Source organism: Urtica dioica, chromosome 5 (assembly GCF_054948205.1).
Source record: "Urtica dioica subsp. dioica isolate 48M chromosome 5, U.dioica_male_clone48M_v1_H2, whole genome shotgun sequence".
Classification (NCBI taxonomy): Eukaryota; Viridiplantae; Streptophyta; class Magnoliopsida; order Rosales; family Urticaceae; genus Urtica; species Urtica dioica.
In genome coordinates this window covers 29,049,011-29,072,829 of record NC_142760.1, presented here as the reverse complement: position 1 = coordinate 29,072,829, position 23,819 = coordinate 29,049,011, and the positions used below count along the sequence as shown (strand labels likewise).

At 40.6% G+C, this 23,819-nt stretch overlaps 1 protein-coding gene and 2 long non-coding RNA genes across 3 annotated transcripts; all 3 read right to left on the bottom strand.

The window, feature by feature from the left end:
* Positions 1–15,603: 15,603 nt before the first annotated feature.
* Positions 15,604–16,914, bottom strand: LOC149397764 (uncharacterized). Its single transcript, XR_016297292.1, has 3 exons — positions 16,659–16,914; positions 16,480–16,543; positions 15,604–15,662 (listed from the first exon to the last, which is right to left on the bottom strand). It is a non-coding gene; the product is annotated as an uncharacterized LOC149397764 (long non-coding RNA).
* Positions 16,915–18,699: 1,785 nt separating this feature from the next.
* LOC149397763 (uncharacterized) lies at positions 18,700–19,293 on the bottom strand. Its single transcript, XM_089614343.1, has one exon. The coding sequence runs from the start codon at positions 19,291–19,293 to the stop codon at positions 18,700–18,702; it is 594 nt and encodes a 197-aa protein (XP_089470469.1).
* Positions 19,294–21,741: 2,448 nt separating this feature from the next.
* Positions 21,742–23,202, bottom strand: LOC149397762 (uncharacterized). The gene is made up of 2 exons (XR_016297291.1): positions 22,543–23,202; positions 21,742–22,211 (listed from the first exon to the last, which is right to left on the bottom strand). It is a non-coding gene; the product is annotated as an uncharacterized LOC149397762 (long non-coding RNA).
* Positions 23,203–23,819: the final 617 nt, after the last annotated feature.

Genomic DNA, 23,819 nt, shown 5'->3' with positions numbered 1-23,819 from the left:
TATTGAGGAGGTGCCATATGCGGTGGCCACTGTGGTGGTGGGTACGGATAATCGGAGTATTGAGGATATGGAGGAAATAACACCTGGTTCTCTTGGTTGATGTCCCACCGAGAGTAGAGATCGTTCAGTTGGTTGATGTGAGAGGCGCCATACTCCGCTTGTTGGTGCATGTACTGTTGCGTGTGTTGGAACCCGCCGACGAGATAGTTGGAGCATTGAGCTATGTAGTCGATGGTGGCGGGGTCGACTACCGGAGGTGCTGGTAAGAACAATCGAGGCTCGTTGACTGGTGGTCCCTCTTCCCCTTCCTCCTCCTCATCCTCCGCTTCCTCCTCTTGTGGTTCCTCCCTAATCTTGTAGCGATCGATGATGTTATTCGTAATAGGCCCCATAGGACCCTTGATCGTATCCCTTTTCGAGCGTCCTACCCCCGCATTTGTACAAAGGCCGGTAATGATCGACGGATATGGCAAACCGTGGCGTTCATTAGTATAGTCTAGACTCTTCATCCAATTGTAGATGAATCGACCGACGTTGATAGAATGACCTTTTATGATGCAGAACAACACCTGGATACGGCCCTCGTCAAGAGTGGTGAAGTGCTTGATCGGATAGAGGCGAGCGCAAACAAAGTAAATCCAAGCTTTAGCAATCCTGGTGAGTTGGTCACGCTTGAGTACCCTTTTCCCTTTTTCAAGGACCCAATCCTCTCCTGGAATGCACAGCAACCTCGCCATCTCCTCGTGGCTGCAAGTTCTCAACCATTCCCGATAGCCTTCATTCTCGAAAGGCACATCTGGGGTCCCAAGCAAATCGTTGATCGCTTCGATGCTCACATCGACCTTTTTACCTCGGACCGTCACAACATCTCCATTGTGATCCGGTAAGTTTGCGTAGAATTCGTACACGAAGTTTAAGTTCGTCTCGAACTCGGGAACGGCACAATACTTCACCCATTCATGACCAAGAATACTGTTGCGGATTGACACTCCTATCTTGGTGTTAGAGCTCACATTGAATCCCCGCTCAGGGATCACACTGCGCGACGAGATTTTGTCGTAACGATCCTCCGCGGCCTTGCTGGTGAAGATATTCGTGTTATAATCTGCTTCAGGAGACGATTGACGAGCTCGCTTACTTTTACTTTTACTAGGACCTTTGGAAGTGCTCGGAGCCGTGGCGCCCGCCGGATTTTTTGTTCGAACCATTTTTCACCTTCACAAAGCGTAATCATAAAAAATTCAATCTCGACATCTACAATCAACATAACCATTTTAAATACTAACAATGTCACAACAATCACAAATTCTATATCAATTCCAACTTCATTTAAACATAACAATATCAAATTCATAAACAATTCCATTCTAACACAAATTCTAACTCAAATTCATTCTAACACAAATTCTAACTCTAATTCATTCTAACACAAATTCTAACACAAATTCTAACGTCTCAAATTCATTCTAACACAAATTCTAACTCAAATTCATTCATAATAAAATAACAAACCCTAATTTTGTTAAATCAATAACCACCTTAAATCAATAACCCTAATTTTGTTAAATCAATAACCACAACATGCAACTCGGGGAAATAACATGAAATCCATATTCAAAAACACGAAATCCATATTCAACAACACGAAATTAAATCAATAACCACCTTAAAAACTTAGAAAATCATACCTTTAAAAAGAGAGTGAGAGGCGGTGAGAGAGAGAGAGGCGCGAGAGAGTTGGGCGGCGAGGACGTGGCGAGCGAGAATGGCGGCGAGGATGTGGCGAGCGAGAATGGCGGCGAGGACAAGGCGACGGCGAGAAATCGGGGCGGCGAGGACGTGGCGAGGGATTTTGGAAGAGAAAATGAAGACAGAGTCGGCCGAAATAGTTTGTCTCGCGTTTGTATTTTGAGGAAAATGAGAAAAAAAACTGAAAACTGGTTTATATAGTGAAAACCTAAAAACCTCGCCGCGGCGAGAATATGTCTTCGCCGCGGCGAGAGGATCCTACAACGGATTTTCTAACCGTTGTAGGATCATCTCGCCGCGGCGGGAGTCCTACATCGCCGAGGCGAGGAAATTTCATAGAAAACTGCTAGGCCACGGTATCCTTCTCGCCGCGGCGGAGTATATTTCCAGCCGCGGCGACATAATCTCGCCGCAGCGAGGGAGGACCATCGCCGCGGCGACTCTATTCTACAACCCTTTAAAGAAACCGTTGTAGAATTTGTCGCCGCGGCGAGGTTTAAATCGTGCCGCGGCGAGGTTCATCCTTCTACAACGCTTTGAACTTGCGTTGTAGAAAGTTTTCGCCGCGGCGAAAATCACATGGTGCCGCGGCGAAGGTTCTACAACGGGTTGTTGTAACGTTGTGGGAAATCTGAAATTTAAGTTCTTCTACAACGCTTTTGTAAAGCGTTGTAGAATCACCCAGATTCTACAACGCTTATCCATAAGCGTTGTAGAAACACCCAGATTCTACAACGCTTATCCATAAGCGTTGTAGAATCACCCAGATTCTACAACGCTTATGTTAAGCGTTGTAGAATCCCTAGTTTCTACAACGCTTATGTTAAGCGTTGTAGAAAGTCCGTTGTAGAATCTCATATTTGTAGTAGTGCAATCTCTAACTTATGTGGGATGAATGAAATGAAAAGAATGATGGCTCTATTTATAGGGGAGGGATTACCTTCTATAAGGTAGTTTCCTCTTCTATAGAATATCACATATTCATGAGCAAAATATTGCCCTTATTTCCTTAGAGTCACACGACCAAGCTTCCTTCTAGAAGCCTTGGATTTGTTTCCTCTTTTGTTCTCCATTAGCCTTGTTAGCCGAATTCCCTCTTTCCTCGTGGAGGAAATTTGTTTCCTCTTTTTCTTTTGGCAAGCATCTTCATACATCAATGCACCAAATAATCTCTCTTTTTCTAGCTATGTTGGGCGGCCAAGTCATCTAGAATGGGCTTCTAGATGCTTCTTCATTTGTTCATGACAACATAAGAAAGGCCTATTAAGAATTTTCAAGTAAAATTCTATGAAATGAAATTAATCCACAAGGCCCAATAAACTTGTTATGGCCGAGTGATAATATGTCATCATATGACAATGTCAAAAATTTATTGACATTCATTTCATCCTATGTCCGAAAAGATAAAAATACCCTTTTGACAATTTTCGTAAAACTTGTCTCGTTCTTGTTTTGACTTAGCTTCTATTTTACCTATTCCTACTCGATATGATTTGTGACAGTGACCTCATGGATCCAAATGAACAAAGCTTGAGCTAAAATACTTGGACTCAAAAGTTTACAAACCTTTTCAAAGTTTAGCTTAATGTCAATTGACTCCACTAAAGAGTTGACACTGAGAATCTTTCGGTTCAAATAAATTTATTTTCTACTCAAGAATTCAACTAAATTGTGATGAGTGGATCCACTGAATATTATCTATGTTTACCCTTCATGAATATCATCAGCTAGTCGGGATTTACAAAATTACCATTTTACCCTTCTAGCTGTTATTTCCTTAACTCCTTTGTCGCTTGTGAATAAGTTAGAAACAATGTATTGACGAGGAGATAAAAAGTCACATTGATTCATCCAAAAGAGTCATGACTCAATTTGGACACTGGCCAGTTCATTTATTCACATTCCAAGGAACAAAGCATGAGGTGATATACATTGCATTTAAACAATCTTGTACATGAATTCCATATCTATGAGAACTTCACAAAGTTACTCATGACATATTTTGGTCTCCCCATCAATCTCAGATCCAAGAATCTCCATCTCGTTTAGATAACTAATGATGAGCATCATATGGTCTCTAATGGGAGTCCCAACCTTCATTCGACAGTTCGTAAACTGTCGGACCGCTTATTGCCATGCTTGACGCTCTTGCCCTCCAAACATCTCATGGAGATTGTAGAGCATGTCAGCGGCAGTCTCGATGTCACGATGTTGTTGTTGCAACACATTGTTCATTGATGCCAATATATAGCACCTCGCAATCTCATCGGATCGGAGCCAAGCCGCAAAGGCGTCTTTTTCCTCTTGTGTCGAATCATCATTCGTATGAGGACAGGGGGTGGTGAGTACCCATTTGTGCTTGTCCACAGTAAGGACTATGTCGAGGTTACATATCCAGTCGACGTAATTTTCCCCTTCGAGAGGGTTGAGAGACATTATGCTGAAGAGTTGAAACAAGTTTATGATTAGTCTTTTGGGTTAGGATTTAAGTTTGTTTAAGTTTTTAGGATGAACAAGACAGGAAAAACCCAAAGGTGTTATGAACGAAACGACACTGTACTCCTTCGAGGGAAGGCCACAACGAGTCTTCTTTCATAAGTAAATGACTCATCATTAATGCATAGCCAAGATGTCAATACATCATATTTGACTAGCCACCTTATAAAAAAGTTTGATCACTCACATCCTTTGGCAGAGCCTCGAGGGAGGATTAATAGGGATGAAGTCTAAATGTGTAACCAAACTTAGTCCAAGAGATCGACTTTGAATAAACAATCCACCGAGGGGAGGCCTTGTCTCATTGTCTAACTCTCGGACGTAGCTCATTGAGCAATGATCAGAGCAAAGCGTCGTTGAGTACTCTCATTTAAGAGAGGGCCACGATGGTGACTCTTAGTCTGGCGGCAATTACACTTTTCATTAGTGTTGGGGATCGTGGGTTGTAAACAACAAGTATAACCCCCTCCCCCACTTAGTTTTCAGAGTTGGCACATCCATCGTCTCTTATAAGTTTGGAAACACATAGTCGATATGTAGTGAACCTATTGAAGAGGCTTGGAGTGGACCATCCCTCACAAGCCTCTTAATCCTGTCTAGACTGATATGACCAAATCTTAAGTGCCAGAGATATGTTGATTTCATTAGATCGGAGGAATCAGAAAGTTTGATCCTCTTTGGCTCCCTAACTAGATTATTGTCTATTTCAGTGTCTAAAAGTGAAGGTTACGTGGGATTATGTAAAGGAGAGCATTCTTCATACATGCATCAATGAAAAAAGAATTTGAAAGGGAAATACGAATTCCATTTTTAATAAACTTCAAACAATAATCTTGCTCAAAAAGTCGAGCAACAGATATTAAGTTTTTCTCGAAGGAAGGAACAAAATAAACATTATTTAAATTTAAAGTTATGTCTTCAAAACACAGCGTCACTGATCCTACGGCCTTCGCTGGCACCGAGATCCCATCACCCCATCTGAAGGAGAAATCACCTTCCTCTAAACTTTTTCTTTTCCTTTTTTCTTAGTTTAGAGGTAGGCAGGACAGTTTCTGCACCAGTGTCCGAGTTCATTGCAGTGGTGGCACTTGTTGTTAGACTTGTCCACCTCAGCTACCCGGGGCTTCTTCTTCTTCTGAACCTTAGTTTGGTTCTTCTTCTCGGCCTTGCAAGGTCTCTTCTTAGATCCAGAGGTGGAGTCTCTGTGCTCAGTAGCATGTACCTCTCATTGACTCCTCTTTTTCTTAGTGAGACCTTCAGCAGTGTGGAGCTCCTTCATAAGCTCGGTAATAATGTACTCTAGCTTGTTCATGGAGTAGTTCATCTTGAAGGTATCAAAAAACTCAGAGAGGGTTTCCAAGATCATATCTATTTTGGTCTCCTCATCAATCTCAGATCCTAGGATTTCTATTTCATTCTATTAACTAATGATCAGCATCATATGGTCCCTGATAGGAGTCCCAACCTTCATGCGACAGTTCATAAACTGTTGAACTGCTTGCTGTCTGGCCTGACGCCCTTGCCCTCCAAACATCTCATGGAGATTGTAGAGCATGTTTATAATATTTAGAAAAACATTTTTTCTCAAGGAATTTTTTCTATTTGAGTTCTAGAACTCTTGGAGTGGGATCCGGGATTCGGAATTCAAAATTAAATTTTCAAGAAATTCTGGAATCCCGGGCAGCGAACAACTCGGAGTAAAAATATCGTAGACGGTGACTCCAATGTCCAATTGAGTTAATTCCAACTGTTTTGGAAATTATACTCACAGAACTTTAATTTGGTTCAAGAACCGCTCTAATCCAAGTTTCGAGCAGAGAGATACGTTCCTTTTATAGTAGGTATTCTTAAGCTCAAGGAATTCTGGACAGAAATTCGGCCAGGACTTAAGTGCAGAAGATTTAAGTGTAACGGAACATTTTATTGAGTTGGAAAGTCTTTTAAATGTGTCTTATTAACAAGGTTAAAGTATAGCACAAAAGAAAGTAACAACAAAAATAAAACGAGCGAGTAAATAAACAAATCAAGCAAGACTATATTAGTTGTCATGAAATTACCCGAAGTTTCTCAAACTTATCAAAACCTGATTTTGATTATGAAAAAATTAAAAACTTTTAGAAGTGATTCTAATGTGTTTCAATATCATTCCAAATTGTAGAAAATCAACATGCTTTTTTTAATTAAAGGCTCGAGGAATAAATTAAAAAAAAACAATTCTTGCAAATTCATTACACGATTAAAATTATGAAAACGACTTTCAAACTCATATTTCAAATTCTATGCACATGTTTAAACTTTGACCATAGCTCTTATACCATTTGTTGGAATAGATCTAGGGTTTAAGAAAAGACGCCTTGGCGGACTGGCTCCGATCCGAGGAGATTGCGAGGTGCTATATCTTAGCATCAATGAACAATGTGTTAAAACAAAAACATTGTGACATCGAAACTACCGCCGACATGCTCTACAATCTTCATGAGATGTTTAGAGGGCAAGGATGTGAAGCAAGGCAACATGCGGTCCAACAGTTTATGAACTGTCGCATGAAGGCTGGAACTCCGGTTAGAGACCATATGATGCTGATCATTAGCTATCCAAACAAAATAGAGATCTTTGGATCTGAGATTGATGGGGAGACCAAAATAGATATGATCTTGAAAACTCTCCCTGAATCTTTTGATACCTTTAAGCTGAACTACTTCATGAACAAGCTAGAGTACACTGTTATCGAGCTTATGAAGAAGCTTCACACCGCTGAGGGACTCACTAAGAAAAAGAGGACTCAAGGAGAGGTACATGCTACTGCCTCCACCTCTGGATCTAAGAAGAGACCTCGCAAGGCCGAGAAGAAGAACCAAACTAAGGTTCAAAAGAAGAAGAAGACGCCAAAGGTTCCTAAGGTGGACAAGTCTAACGACAAGTGCCACCACTACTATGAACCTGGTCACTGGCGTAGGAACTGTCCTGCCTACCTCAAGACTAAGGAAAAAGGTATTGTACTTATAACCGAAGCATGCTTAGTAGCTGATAATGTATCAACGTGGATTCTTGACTCCGTTGCTACAAACCATATTTGCTGCTTTTTGACTGATTTCAGGAAAAGCAAAAGCTTAGAGGATGGCGACTTCTGTTTCAAGTAGGGTGATGGGAGCTTAGTGTCTGCGAAGACTGTTGGATCCGTGACGCTGTCTTTTGAAGACCGCACTTTAAATTTGAATAATGTTTATTATGTTCCTTCATTTGGGAAAAACCTAATATCTGTTGCTCGACTTTTTGAGCAAGATTATTGTTTAAAGTTTATAAAGAATGGAATTCGTATTTCTTTTTCAAATTCTTTTGTCACTGATGCATGTATAAAGAATGCTCTTTTCTACATTTATCCCACGCAACCTTCTCTTTTAGACACAGAAATAGATAACGATCTAGTTAGTGAGCCAAAAAGGATCAAACTTTCTGATTCCTCTGATCTAATAAAATCAACATACTCTGGCACTTAAGACTTAGTCATATCAGTCTAGACAGGATTAAAAGACTTATGAGGGACGGTCCACTCCAAGCCTCTGCAATAGGTTTACTACCTACTTATGAATCTTGTGTAGAAGGAAAAATGACTAAACGACCTTTCTCAGCTAATGGTCGAAGAGCCACTGAGTTACTGGAACTTGTACATTCTGATGAATGTGGTCCGCTCAGTACATAGGCACGGGGAGGATACGAATATTTCATTACCTTCACCGATGATTACTCAAGATACGGTTTTGTCTATTTGCTCAAACACAAATCCGAGACCTTTAACGTATTTAAGGTCTTCCGGGCTTTAGTTGAAAAAGAAAACTGGCAAATAGATCAAAACCCTTCGATCTGATCGAGGTGGTGAGTGTTGATGTCGATTTTTGGATCGATCAACAATCACAAATAATAAAGTGCTAGTGTATGATATTAATTTTAACGGGGTTTCAGAAGACGTCGTACAAGAAACTGTTTAAGGATAAAAGGCTGTAATGAGAGGAAAATATTAATAAACTTTATTAATCGTGAAAATGAATTACAAGAGGACGAAGTGACGAAGTCTCGCAGGTGAACTCGGCACCGAAAGAAACAATACTCAATTAATAATTCTGAAAACAAATTCTATGCTCGTATGGCGAATCGACATCTAGTCCTCTATTTGCAGACGAGGCGGGACTTCTTTGTTGAAGACACGTGTTGCTTAATCTGTTTCGCATCGTCGGGGTTGAATTCGTCCTGGATCCGGACTTCACGGCGTGGCTTCTCTTGTTGTCAATGGTGCCCACTAGAAGAGTAGTAGTGTCTATTTGTGTACATTTGATGTAATATAGTCTTACGAAGACTCTTGCTTGTAATTGCTTATTCATTAATAAAGTTGAAACGTTCATTCATTCTTTCTTTGTTTGTTTGAAGCTTTATGATAAAACCTTAGTCTTTTAGTCCATAAACAAACTTAACAACTTACGAAGAGACAAATGTAGATTTGCATGAACAAACTCTTCGTAGTTTGCTTAAAACGATATATTCGCAATCTAAGGGTCAAAGGACTATTGACCCCAGTATGATTGTTAGAAGAATCTATGATGTCTGGTTATGAGGCATTGAGAGTTGGAGACTCTATAGTTCTTCTAGGTATCTTCCGAAGGTACTGAATTGACCAGTGCACTTCTAGAGACAAGATAAGAACAAACCATTTAACCTCTTATGTCTCGAAGTCACTATGTATGAATTGCATCATGCTTACCTTAATCCTGAAATGAGACATGCCATTTCACAGCTTAGTATTCTCATTTGAGAAAGTCAGATTTCGGACTCACTATGTGATTCCGAACAGGGCCTATTGGTGAAGTACTAAGTTGTGAGAATGTCATGAGAATTTTGTGAAGTTCTCATAGATATGGAATTCATGTACAAGATTGCTGAAATGCAATGTATGTCACCTCATGCTTTGTTCCTTGGAGTGTGAATAAATGAACTGGCCAGTGTCCAAATTGAGTCCTGACTCTTTTGGATGAAACAATGTGACTTGTTAGCTCCTCGTCAATACATTGTTTCTAACTTATTCACAAGCGACAAAGGAGTTGAGGAAATAACAGCTAGAAGGGTAAAATGGTAATTTAGTAAATCCCGACTAGCTGATGACATTCATGAAGGGTAAACATAGATAATATTCAGTGGATCCGCTCATCATAATTAGGTTGAATTCTTGAGTAGAAAATAAATTCATTTGAACCGAGAGATTTTCAGTGTCAACTCTTTAGTGGAGTCAGTTGGCATTAAGCTAAAATTGGAAAAGGTTTCTGAACTTTTGAGTCCAAGTGTTTAGCTCAAGCTTTGTTCATTTGGGTCCATGAGGTCACTGTCACGAATCACATCGATAGGAATAGTTAAACTGGAAGCTAAGTCAAAACAAGAACGAAAATTGTCAAAAGGGTATTTTTGTCTTTAGAGACATATGATGAAATGAATGTCAATAAATTTTTTGACAAGTTCATTTGATGACTTAATGTCACTCGGCCATAACTTGATTATTGGGCCTTGTGAATTAATTTCGTTTCATAAGAATTTTATTGAAAATTCTAAATGGGCCTTTTCTTATGTTGTCATGAACAAGTGAAGAAAATTCTAGAAGCCTTTTCTAGACATAATGGGCGCCCAACATACCCATAGGAAGAGAGAATATTTTGTGCATAAATGTATCAAGATACTTGCCAAAAGAAAAAGAGGAAACAAATTTGCATATGCATGCATTAGGAATTTCGGCCAAGAGAGAGTCAAAGGCATGGAACAAAATAGGAAACAAATCCAAGGCTTGTTGAAGCCTAGTTTGGCCGTGTGACTCAATAAAGGAAATAGGGAAATGAGCTCATGAATATGTGATATTCTATAGAAGAGGAAACTACCTTATCGAAGGTAAAGCCTCTCCTATAAATAGGAGCCTCATTTCCTCACATTTCATTCATCCAAGTTTAAGAGATTTGAGAGACTCTCTCTCTAGAACTTTGGCCGAAACTCATCTCTCTCTCTCTCTATTTCATTTTCGATTATTCTTGTTTTGGCACCTAGGTCCTCACTCGACCTAGTGTTTAGCTCTGCGACTTCAAGACTTGTTCTTAAGTCGTAGTGTTTAAAAGTGCGCACTCACTGATTCCTTTTATTTCGAGTGATTTAGTGATAGAAACTATCGTGGTTGCTCGAGGTGCCGAGGAAAGAAAGAGAGACGTGCTGCGAGGAGACGAGCGTTGCAAACTTTCCAAAAGCTTCTACAAAGTTCAAGCTTCAAGAAAGGTTAGTAAACTTCTATACTCATAATAGTTTTTAATTACATGTACTTGCTCTTTGTCTAGGTTAGTAAAAACTGTTTTTACTTGAAAAGAAATTTTTTAAAATTCCGCCGCTTCCCGAAGCGTTTAATCTTTTTCTTAAACCCTAGATCAATTCCAACATCTCTTTGACTGACCGATTCTTCTGGTCAGGAGGACGTGGTCGAACTGGAAGACGTGATTGGGCTTGGGCCGATCTGGAATGTAGTTAGACTTTGGCCGACCTGTTGAAATCGAACTGGGCCCAAGACTGATTTGCAAACCGACATGCTAAGAGGATAATGGGCTTTGTTTGACCTGAAGCCCAATATGAAATAATATTTTTGATAGTAGATTTTTAACCCCGACCTGCTAAGAGGATAATGGGCTTTGTTTGAAAATATTCCGAATTTTTCGAAATATTAGAGCGAAATCATTTAGGGTTACTGAAAATCAGGGATTTCAGCGATTACTTCGGACGCGTGGCACACTGTCGCTCGTCCACGCAAGATGCAGTCGAAGGGTCGGGAGAGCGGTTAGAATTTAATCCGCATCTATATTATTTTATTCGTAATCATTACTCTTTTCTCGAAATTCGGTTTAATATAAAAGCTTATAAATTAGGAAAATTCGAAAAGACTCCTTTCTTACTTATAACTTCCAGCGAACTCGGCATAAAAAGGTAACTTTTGCTTTCTCTCTCTTCGCGTAAAAGCTTACTTTTCTCTCTAAAGTTTTAAACTCTTTTTACGACTTCGGCTTTAAATTCCCTTAGTTCGGCTACCGAACTCTAAAGACCTCCATATTTTCTTTGACTTCGCTTCAGTTCGTTAGACGAACTCAAGGTTTTCCCTTTAGGTTGCTCTGCAAACTTAAACATCTTTAAATGTTTTGAATTTCTTCAAACACCTTTCTAAAAAACCAAAGATGTCATCTTCGGAAATACCTCCATCGAGGTCCAACCCTTCGAACGTTGACGATATATGCTTGCGATCGTCTGTCAAGAGTTCCGATCTCGCCCTTTTCCGACAGAAATATCAAATTTCCCCCGAGATAGGGCTTATTCTTCCTCCCCCATAGGCGACGGCGAAGACCATTCTTGACGATCGATGTTGTATATACGAAGTTTGGTTGGACCAGTGCGGACTCCAATTCCCGATCCCAGCTCTTCTTTTCGATTACGTCGAGGCCTTGGGACTGACCCTTCCACAGATGTGTCCGAACTTCGTTCGGATGGTTCTGGGTTTGATAGACGTGGCCCACGAGCAAGGTGTAGATCTTGACATGATGGACCTAGTCCGTTTATGCGTCGTGAAGATGAACTCGAAGCACGACCCGAAATGCTTCTATCTTTCGAAGACGGCGGCAAAGGAGTGATCTCGGCCCTTCCTTCGAAGGATAAGTATTGGGGTTGGCGATATTTTTATTTTACCATCAACAAAAATTCTCTCGGGGACCGATCTCCTCGATTCAAGTCGAAGTGGGCGAGCTCTCCGAGTAGGCCAATTAATTTTATAATTGCTTTTGTTCGTTCATAGGGGTCGAAGTGGTATACTTGTTTGTAATATTTTATCATAATCATTTTTCAGGGAAAATCAGGGTACCATCGAGTCCTCAGTTCGCCGATAAGCTCGAACTTTTACAAGAAGGACGCGGTGAGTGGCCTTCTTTTACTGACAAGAGATTCACTTCGGCTGGACTTTGGCCGACCTCCTCTGCAACCTTTGAAGGTTAGCGTTCATCATTTTTTTTTCACACATCTTTGTCATCGTCATTATATTTATTTGTTATATATATATATGTATATATATATATATATATATTATTATTATTTTTTTTAGTTGTCGGGGATAACATGAACTCCAATGACTCTGCTCGTGACGCCCGACGCCAAAAGAAGTCTGTTGCCGGGGTCCCTTCCTCGTCTACAACGCCGCATGTTCCTTCTCAGGAACCCGAAGTCGAGATCATTGGGATTCGTAATTCTGGCGATGTCCCGGTCGTCGATGTCAAAGACGGTGCGGTCCCGGTGGACGCTGAGGCCGCTCAGGGTGATCAAGCCCTCGACTCTACTCCGGCCGCACCGGGCGGAGAGACGGAAAAGTCGGGCGAGCCCTCCAGTGGACCCAGGAAAAGGAAGGATCCAGCTCATCGAAATGACAGCCGAGAAGAAGAAGGTGAGGCGAATTGTCCGGAGATGAGGGGAACAAGAAGAAGAGGAAGAAGAAGAAGAAGAACGGCGATGGAGGCGGGGTGTCCGCAACGGCACCCACGGTTGGGGTGGCCAAATCGGCGCCCCCGTCCACAGCGGCCAAGGGGAAGTCTTCGACCACGGCGGCTCGTGTGGCCCATGAAAGGGAGGCCACAATTAAGCGAGGAGAGTCTGGTGGAGACTCATTCGAGTGGGGCAACCGCGGCGAAGTCCGTGAACGAGGTGGGTTCTTCTTCGAAGCCGAAGAAGAAGTACAACATCCACTTCAAATATAACCGCGACACCCTACTCTGCGATGATTTGTACTCATCCGCCGGGCTCCTTAGGCAGCTCACTGTCGACATCTTGCCGCTGCCCAAGGTGCCTCTACTCATCAAGGCGGACTGGTATCGTCTCATGGCCTAACAGATCACCTCGGTATGTCTGAGAGTTTTATCGAGTAGACGGACTGAATTACTTGGGGATTTTATTTAGATTTTGATTCTATGTCTGTGTTTGCAGCTCTCCCACCAGCTCAACCGTGGTGTGTTCCGATATGAGGAACATATCAAGAGGGCTCGGGCCGCATCGGCCAGCTCCGAAGAGGCGAAGAAGAAAACTGATTCCCTCTGCCCCGAGCTCAAAGGGATGGGTGAGAAGGTGACTGAGCTTCAAGAGGACGTTCTGGCCAAGGACGCTCTTTTGGCGAGGTCGAAGACGGTGCAGGCCGCCTCGGAGGCGAGGATCAAGGAGCTTGAGGCACTACCAAAAATTTGGCCTCTAACTACTGCCGAACGCCGTAGTCATTTTAAGTCGACTACAACTTACCGACTGTCATCTATTGCACTGGAGTCCTATCTCTTTGATTATGACTCCAGTTTTTTACCGTGGTATTTCTCTTTTATAAGACTGTAGTTAAAATATATAACTACATTTTATAGATGTAGTCTTACTAGTCTCATCTATAAATACTACAACGTTATGTTGTAGTTATATATAACTCAATTACATAAGAAAAAAACACTACAGTTTTAACAAGTAGTCTTAATTGATTCAATTAAACAAACTACGGCGTTTTTGTGTCATCTATTGCACTGGAGTCTTATCTCTTTGCCTATAACTCCAGTCTTTTCTGTTGAAGACTACATTGTTTAGTTGTAGTTTATATTTATGAAATTATATTTTTACAACATCTTATTTCTGCAGAGCATTCTTTTAATAAAAATATATATTTAAATACATTTATAATATATAAATATCCAATAAAACACATAATAATAATATCAGATAATCTCATATTTCATTCAATCAATAATAAATATCATTTACATAAATATGGCATTACAAGTTTTTGGAATATAAGAATTACACCCAAAATTAGTACTGGAAAGTGAACATCAAGTCTTAAGAGAAATAAGTAATAATTAAAACTATTGAGAACCAAACTAAGAGAGGTGGGTATTGATTACTAAGTTAACAAAGCTCCCTTGACAAATCTCAAATATCTTGGAAACTGCAAAACAAGTAATTAAAAATTCTATACAACAAGTGACAAAAATGCATCAGATGAATAGATGTTTAATAACATAACTGATATTAAACATATAAAGAGATTAATCCATGGACACAGTTGCAGTCAAGAAGATTAAAACCAGAATTTCTCCGAACAGTCAATAAAATGAACCCATAGTATTTTGTTATTGACAACTCCATAATAAGCATGACCAATCATAACAGTTATGCTCTTATATTTTCAAGTAGGACTTGCAGAGCAATCATTCAAACAAAGACCAAGTCATTTACCGGCAGAGGGGGGACAAAGCATAACTAGTACCGATCCGGGGCCCGAACCTTCCAAGCCAATGCCACCACGTTGCTCAGAGCCTCCGCTTTCCAGAATTGTTGTGAGCTCTGTGGAGCCCGCCTATGCCGTGCAACAACCTCATTGCGGAGCCTAGACCCTCACACAAACACAAGACCCAAAACAAAGAAACCAAAACAAGCCTTCACAAAATCCAGTACCAAATGACATTGATTTAACAGACTTGCAATAAAGATCAGTAGATTACTTCTTTTGGGTCTTTAATTAGCGTATCACTATTGGAATTTCACAAAACACAATCAACCATATTTAGATTTCCCATCCCATTGAACATCACCAAAACTGGATCAGATCACTTGCTGAGAAACTCAATAAGCCCATTGGAATGAATTCAACCAAGACATAACTGAGTCAATTGGAAAAAGCAAACCACTAATTAAAATAACTTAATGCAATTTCTCAACCTATTGAAAACCAAAACTGGTTCCATAACTCACTCAGAGACACCTAACATTCTAAAATTTACACTAAAAGAAAAATAAAAAGACATAACATTATAAATAGTTTTTTATTTTATTTTTCAAGCCCGCCACTCAAAATCGTTTTAAAGTGATACCAGAGAATTCCCTCACTAACGAAATACAGTGATTTGGAGAGTTTGCTTCGGTGGAATTTTCATTTACTTCTGAGCAGCTTCCTTGCGCTTGGTAGCAGGGACAGTGGCTCGATCACAGGATAGCAACTCAATCGCTCGACAAAGGGTCTGAAAAAAATAAAATAAACTAATACACACACCCGCATAGTTAGGCAACACACACGCACATCACATAAACACACACACGAACAGGGATAAAGACAATAATCAATGATATATGATGTACAACTATAAAGACACAAGCAAAGAAGGCTGTAAAAAGCTTGAGCTAAGACACAATAATCAATTTGATTGGATTCTTAGTTTAAGTATGAAGAAAAATGAAAGTGGCTTATTTTACAAAAATCATCCTACCAAATTTCCAACAAAAGTACTTGATCAGACTTCTAATTTAATAAGTTTACATTTTATGCTCTGACACAATCTCTTGCACTCCTCCTGACAATAAGAGGAAAAGATTTTGTTATCTTACAGCAGTAAAAAGATACACAATCAGACTCATTATCTTACAATCAGAAAAAAGATACAACAGTAAAATTGAGATTGCTTTTGATTATTACAGGTTTTCTTAAGTTCTACCCGATCCTACCCCGTCCCAAACAGAAAACAACAACAAACAACACAGGGACAAGTTCGAGCCAAGTAAACTATCTCGTAATTCCTACATTATTCACATCCTATTGAGTCTCCGACTCGTCTAACAACAACACCACAATCTCAAATCTGATCCCTTACCTAAACAATTTCAAAACCAAACCAAAATTCCATACACTCAAGACAATCTCATATTCCAAATATCAAATCCACAACCTAAACCACTAAAAAACAGGACCAATATTCATTCAGAAACGTTACTGAGCGGAGCAGACAGAACTTATAATGAAATATATCCAAAACACAAGCAAACAAATGTAAGAGACTAAATCAAATCTCATTTCACATAAAATCTGAAATTGACCAAGCAAAAACTCCAATTCAACTCTTAAAACCAAGGCCCAAAAATCAATTAACAGGTTCAAGCTAAATTACATTAAAAAAAAACCCAATTTCTTTACAAATTTTCGGCCAAAAAATCAATTAAAATTCAGGAACCCTAACTCAAAGAATTTCAGATCAAGAACAACAACAAATCGAGCCCAATCCAACCCATATACCACGGAAAATCACAGAACAAGCAAGAGAAATAAAAAACCCCTAATTTCTAGACCTAAATCGAACTAAAAGAAAGAAGAAATTTTCAAATAGAAACTCTTACCTCTTATTAATGAATGAACCACGGACTCTTTGTCTCTCCTTAACCAGAAATCCGCGCTCAAGACCTTGTAAAGAAATGAAACGGAGCCATAGACTAAGATTAGACGCGATTCAACTAAAGAAACGAAGATGAACGAAGGAAAAAGAAAGACGAAGAACAGAGGAAGGACGAGATCTGACCAACACAAGTCCGGCGACGCTCAACCCTCACTTACTCGCTCGCTCTCTCTAGCTCTCACTCTCGGAATCTCTCTGGCTCGCTCCCTCTAGCTCTCTTTCTTTTTCTTTTTTTTTTCTTTTTGATGTTTTTACGGTGAAGTAAAGAAAATAAAGAAAATATTCAATTTGTCTTAGTGAATATATCATTGTTTCTATACTTAGTCAAATTTGAAGTTTTCATACACGGTCTTAAACAAAATTATTAGTGGGAAATTTCCCTCCACACTTAAATAGTAAAATTTTGTTAATTTTTTTATATTTTAAGTATTACAACTCCATCTTCACCTTTGACTGTAGTGTAAATGTGCCAAAATTTTCTGGAAAATTTCCCTCCATTTTAAAATGGTGAAATTTTGATCATTTTTAATTTTTTTAGTAAAACCACTACTTTCTTATATAAGCTGTAGAGAAAAGTAGACCAAAAAAAAGGTGACCGTAGTCTGTATTCAAAGACTCCATTAAAAGGCTGAACTGAAGTTAAAAAAAAAATGTAGTTGTATCCCATATTTCTGGTAGTGAGGCCCAAGTTGAGAAGGGCAAAAAGGTAATCGACAAATGGGGCATTCACTCAAGTGCGCTCGACAAAGAGCTTACGGGGGCCAAGGCTCGGATAAAAAACAATGACAAGGACCTCGCCAGTGCGAGGGAGGATATCGCCAAACTGAAGAGATCGGCCAAGGCCGAGAGAGATAAGGTGGTCCTGGCGGCGAAGAAAGCTTCGTCGATGAAGTACCGGGAGCAGATACTAAAGTATCGCGCTCAGCGGGAAAAAACTGATGAGGCTATCGTGATTATGAAGAAGTTGGAGCAGTGTCGGGGCAACAAGGAGCTGATTACCGAAGTCATCAACAATTCAGCCCCCGATTGGTCGAGCAAACTGGCGGATACCGAGGCGGACATCGCCGAATACGAGCAGGAGCTCGCCACCATCGCCATTCCAAAGGTCGAGGATATTCCTTTTACTCCGTATAATGATAGTTCACCCACCGAAGCTCCAACTGACCCTGAGGTTCCTGTCTTTGATGAGCACAGCTCGATGCTAGACTCAATCGAAGAGGTTCTCGCCACCATTCCAGAGGCTCAAGAGGATCAACCCTTCACCCTGACCCCGGAGCGTACTGGATGTGAAGCCCCGAACTTGGAGCGAACCGAGCAAGACGCCCCCGGCCAGTCCTGAGTCCAAGCCCACCATTTTCAAGAAGTTTTATGAATTTGCAATTATTTCTATATTTCTATTTTTCCCGTTTCGTTTTTGGGCCGCTTGTTTTGGGCGAAATTTTTCTAGTATTTTGAACAATTATAGGTGGCTTCGGTACCCCTATCTTTATCATGCTTTATTTGATTATTTATTATTTTTTTGTCAATTATATTACTCCGTCCAGAACTTGTGCATGTGTGATTGTTCGCAAAACTGCCAAGTTATTCAAATCGCCCAACTTTGCTTTAGTATACTCTAAAATGACACTTGATCACGGTCCGAAGTGACTTAAGATCCCCCTAAATTTGGTTAAGTCTTTTAGATTATCGGTGTCTAAAACGTTTCCCCTACAAATTTAGGGCGAGGTCAGATGATCTTGTTGTATCTTCATAATTCACTAAGTCTTTTAGATTGTAAAAAATCTAAAATGTTTCCCTTAGCCGGAGCGTTGTGATTTTTGCTAAGTCTTTTAGGTCGACTGACGTCTAAAATGTTTCACTTAGGCTTGAGTTTCGTAGTCAAGTCTCTTAGATGGCCGAGATCTATAGATGTTTCACTTGGGACGACATGGGCGAGGTCGACTTTATCAAGGGGACGACCTCATGCTAGGGCGTTACGTGGAATATCGAAGAGAGTGTTTGAACCTCGCCTGAGTCGAGATGGGATACACTGTGAGTTCAGTCTGGTGTCCGGAGTCCGAGGCGAAGTGTATGTTTTCGTTATGTGGAGATTGTGCCTTTTTAAAGGCTGCCTACGTACCCTTATACAGGGATCAAGTCGGTCATAGTTCAATTCTTATTGCTTTCAGCAATAGTATTTCTTTAGGTTCGAGACGTTCCATGATCTCAAAGTCGGGACACCGTCCAGAGTTTCGAGTTCATAGACTCCGGGACGCACAACCTTGGTGACCCTATATGGGCCTTCCGAATTAGCACCTAGTTTCCCGGAGTTAGCCTCAGGGGTGTTTTGGAAGGTTTTTTGGAGGACCAAATCTCCTTCATCAAATCTTCTTTCGTTAACGCCTTTATTGTAGAATCTGGCAATGGATTGCCTATAGTGGGATAGCCGTATCAGGGCTGAGTCCCGCTTTTCTTCTACGAGGTACAAGGCATCGCACAACGATTCGTTATTTTTGAACTCATCCTCCGGCGCGTGCATTACCCTAAGGGTTTGCACTTGGTGCTCGATTGGGATGACTGATTCGACTCCATGGACCAGGGTAAATGGGGTTTCCGTTGTCGGCCTTCGCAGACTAGTTCGGTAAGCCCAGAGCACGCCAGGTAGCTCTTCTGCCCACCGTCCTTTCTTCGTGTCGAGCCTTTTTCTCATGGAATCTACTATGGTCTTGTTTGTAGCTTCCGCGTGTCCATTCCCTTGAGGATATCGTGGTGTTGACATCCTCAATTCAATGTTATTGTGGAAGCAAAAGTTTCTTAATTTTTTTTATATGAACGGTGACCCGTTGTCCGTTATGATCTCGTGGGGAGTTCCATGTCGACAGATTATATTTCTCCAGATGAATGCTGTGATGTCGACATCTTTTATCAAGACGAAGGCGCCTGCTTCTACCCATTTTGAAAAATAATCTGTTAAGATTAATAGAAATCTTTGTCCGCCAGGGGCAATCCGCATTGGTCCCACGATGTCCATGGACCATTTCAAGAATGGGTATGGCACCGAGATAGAGGACAACTCTTCCGCGGGTCTTTTTATGTTAGGGGCATGGTGTTGGCATTGGTTGCAGCGGTGCAAGTGTGCCTCGCAATCTGCCAACATAGTCGGCCAATGTCACGACCCGCGAGCCTTAGCTCGCCCGCGAGCCGCGGCAGAGATCTTCCGTATCTTACTTAACATAGATAAAATTCATAAAAACTTTGGTGGAAGCGCTTCCGGAAAACATTTTCTAGAAAAACTTTTAAAATATTTACTTAAACGTCTCAAAAATATGGGCGAATTTTTCGTTTTTCTTAAAACATACTATTTAAAACTTCACAAACAAAAGACTCGTCTTTTAAAAACAAAACAGACTTATTCGCCCTTGACTTAGCCACAGGTCGGCAGCCGTACATACACACGCCTACTTACTTACCGGCTTTTGCTGATGCTCTGCTTAATCTTCTTTAGCTTTGCCTTTATCTACAATATCAAGATAATAACTGTGAGTCGAAAGACTCAGTAAGCGGATATCTATATAACTAATGCATCGTGCACATAACACATAAGCAATACATAACATGCAATTCATATCTTATCATAACTTGCGGAAGTATCGGCTTAGGTCCCGATAAATCCACCTTTCTTAAGAATCAATCGGCTTAGGTCCCGATAGATTCATCTTACTTAGGAATAACTCAGCTTAGGTCCCGAGATATTCCCCTTACTTAAGAATTCACCAGCTTAGGTCCCGGTGATTCACATCATAACATACTTTCATCAAAATCTATGGAATTACCAGCTTAGGTCCCGGTAACTCCTCTTACTTGAGAATATGCCAGCTTAGGTCCCGGCAATTCCCATCATACAATACATTTCCTGCTCGGGATCCCTTAATGATATCCGCACGACACATGTCTTATTGGCGCCAGACAGGAGGGTGCACAGTCTCCTGCCTAATCCCCATGTGGTACCAGCACGAAGCATAATAGGTACCTGCTAACAAGGGGTATATGTCGGAGGCGGTACCACTCTATGTTTTCTCTTTAATTAACTTAACATGAGAGACTGCTTAATTCGGGTTTAATCCCGATCTTAACATATATTCTTTTCGCTTATTAACTCGTGAATTATAAGATCTTGAGATGCGACTCCCAAAGATCCTATCATAATATTCTCACTTTTGAATACGAGTCTTAACTTCAGTCTCTCATAATCCAGTTCACTAGGACTGGATCTCTGGAAGGTGGCTAACTAAACACATAGCAAAGGCTCGGGTTCCTAGTTACCTCTAGCCATTTTTGTTAGCCGGACTAATTCCGTTTCCCAATTCGTTAGCGGCTTAAAGCCCTTAATCTTGATAGTGAATTGTCTTTTGGTTTATCTTACTCTTGCTTACTAGAAAGCATATAGAAAATGCACGTACAATATATGTATATATATAAAGATATATATATATATATATATATATATATAATATTTCTTGATATTGTAGGTGCCTATAATCCACTTACCCGGATAACGATTCTTTCGAATCCTGAGATCTTCTCTTCCAGATAAAAGGGTTCTTCTTAACTTCACGTATAACCCAGTCCTCGTAAGCTTCTCCTGCTAATCCTTATAGCAATCTGGACGTATCTATGGAAGAGAAAGATCGAACATCGAGCATACTCAGTATCTCGTCCATTGATCTACTAATGTACCTACTTCTACTGAAAAGAAAGCTCATAAGGAACGTATTCAAAACGTCCTCCTAGTCACGCTACTCAGAGCGTCTAAAAAAACAAACATCAGGGAATACATGACAGAACAGAGACGGGAAAGAATCGACGCCTAAGAACAAGGCCTTAACAACTTCCCTGATCTAGGCTAAGAAACGCCCCGCTATTCGACCACCTATTCTTTTGACGGGACAAAGCCCATTGCTTAGGATAGGTTCCCGAAGGTCGAAACTAAAAGAAAAGAATGTATAAAGAAACTCTTACTAACAATCTATAGCATACAGAAGTTATATGAAAATAACTCAAAACGATACTTTTCAAGTATGTTCTAGAAAATATTTTTGACTCGTCTCTTTTTATTGACAAGTTATAACGTTTGAGAACGTAAATAAAACATTTCTCGTTGATATTCGTTTTCCAAATCAAAAGAGTCGAACTTATAGTCGAACTCGGTTTTGAAACGTAAATCAAATGAGGATACTAAATAATTTGATTGAATCATCAACGAGTTTAATAACGATACATATTAATTTATTTTTCTTACTAACTTATATTAAACGAGCTTAATTACAAAACATACATATTGATATTATATCGCAACTCTCATAATCTAGAACGACCCAACAAAAATAATTATAGGTTCGCACTAGCACGAGTCGAGACTCGGGAAATTTCTCGACTTTCTAACACTAAACCGAGACTTCGTGAGTCTCCGAACGAAACCCGACAGCCATGAACAGCCCCCCGAGAGCCGCCACAAAGTTGCTGCCGTCCCCGGCCCAACAGCTCGTCCCAACCGAGCCGATGAACCTCGCTGACCAGCCCCGCTCCGTCGTCACTCGCGCAGCAGCTCCGACACTCTTGGACAGCGCCCTCGCCGTCCCGAACCGCTGCCTCGAGGCCTGTGCCGCCCACCTAGACCGAGTCTAACACTCGACACAACTCACAACAAAAGAAAACGACTTAACTCTAACAAAACTTCAAAACAACCTTACACGTACACAGTCAGCAACAATATCACAAACAATAACAATAACTCGTCCAAAGAACCCAAAACAACTAATCTCAGTCACACGGCCAGAACCAAAACCGAGGAATCTCAATCTCGTCCAAAAATCAAAACAAACACACGGCTGGAAAAATTTCAAATCCAACTCATCCAAAATCACCCCAAAACAAATAATCATCATCAATCTCGTTCCAAACCTCAAACCATGAAAAACCCCCAATCTTAAACCCTAGATATCACCAATTAACGGGTTTGATTTCTTACCCAAATTCTTTCATGGATTTAGAGTCTCCAGGGTTCTCTCTCTCTTTCCCAGCGTGATTTTCCTCGGCGACGGTCCTTGGTGACTCGCGGCGTCGGCGCTCTGCTCGGCTGGGATGCGCGCGCGGGCTCGATGGCTCTCGGCCGAGCGTTCTCCTTCCCCAGTCTCGCTCACTCGCTCTCTCGTTCTCTTCTGCTCTCTCTCGGCCTTTCTCTTCCCCGAGCTCTCTCTCTCTCCCGCTCAGTTTTCTTCTGCTTCTTCTTTTCTCTTCTTTTCCTTTCTTATTTTTTCCTGGTTGCCGATTCTTTTCTTCTTCACTCGGCCAAGTGATACTTATCACTTTGTGAAGAAGATGAGTCATAGATGACGTGGCAAGCTAGGAAAAAAACATCTTATTCACAATCCAAACTCTTTTCCTTGTTTTCTTTCAAATGGGTCCCTTAAAAATTGTTACAACCACGTCCTTTTCATATAATTATTTAATTAAATCCATCACCAAACGGATTATAATTATATGATTCGAACCGAGAATTTTCTCGTTCGTTCTCGAATAATTTAAATATATTTAAGGTTTCTCGGAATTAATTCTCGTCCTTAGGAATTAATTTCCGGAATGTTTCCTCGGGATTAATTTATTAATCGAGTTAAACTCGATAATTCCTTTATTTATTCCGAGATTTCCATAACCTTAATATATTTAAAATTAATTCGATAAATCCATTGGATTATAATTCACTCAAGAATTTAGTTGTAACAACGGAAACTCGTTATGTACTTCCAAATCTCCAAATACGAGTGACGCAGAAACTTGTCCTTACAGCCAAAAGTAGCCTTGCCTCATTATTTTGATGGCGAGCGCTCGACCGCCCGCGTGATTTCCGCATTCTCCTTCGTGCACGTCTTCCAGGATTCGCTTGGATTCCTCCATCTCGATGCACTTGAGGTAGGGTCCTGCGAAGCTTCTCTTAAACAGGTTTCCATCTATGATGCAAAATCTCGCACTTCTCAGCATGAGTTTGGGTTTTGCCATCTTATCGGATTGGACCGTATCAGTCGTGATGTAATGCAATATTTCATCTCTCTAATCCCATCTTCTATTGTTATGACTGCGGTACTGGTCATGGCAATGGAAGGTTGTTTGATTATTTCGACTAGTATAACCCTTTTGAGGTCCGTATCCGAGGTAGATGCCATGGCAGCCAACGCGTCGGCCGAAGTATTCTCGCCTCGAGAGATCCTTGTCAGGGAGAATTCTTCAAAATGTTTTGTAAGGTCTTTT

Bases quoted from the DNA above. Each gene is read 5' to 3' on its own strand.
- LOC149397763 (XM_089614343.1), bottom strand. From the start codon at position 19,293: ATGTCAACACCACGATATCCTCAAGGGAATGGACACGCGGAAGCTACA.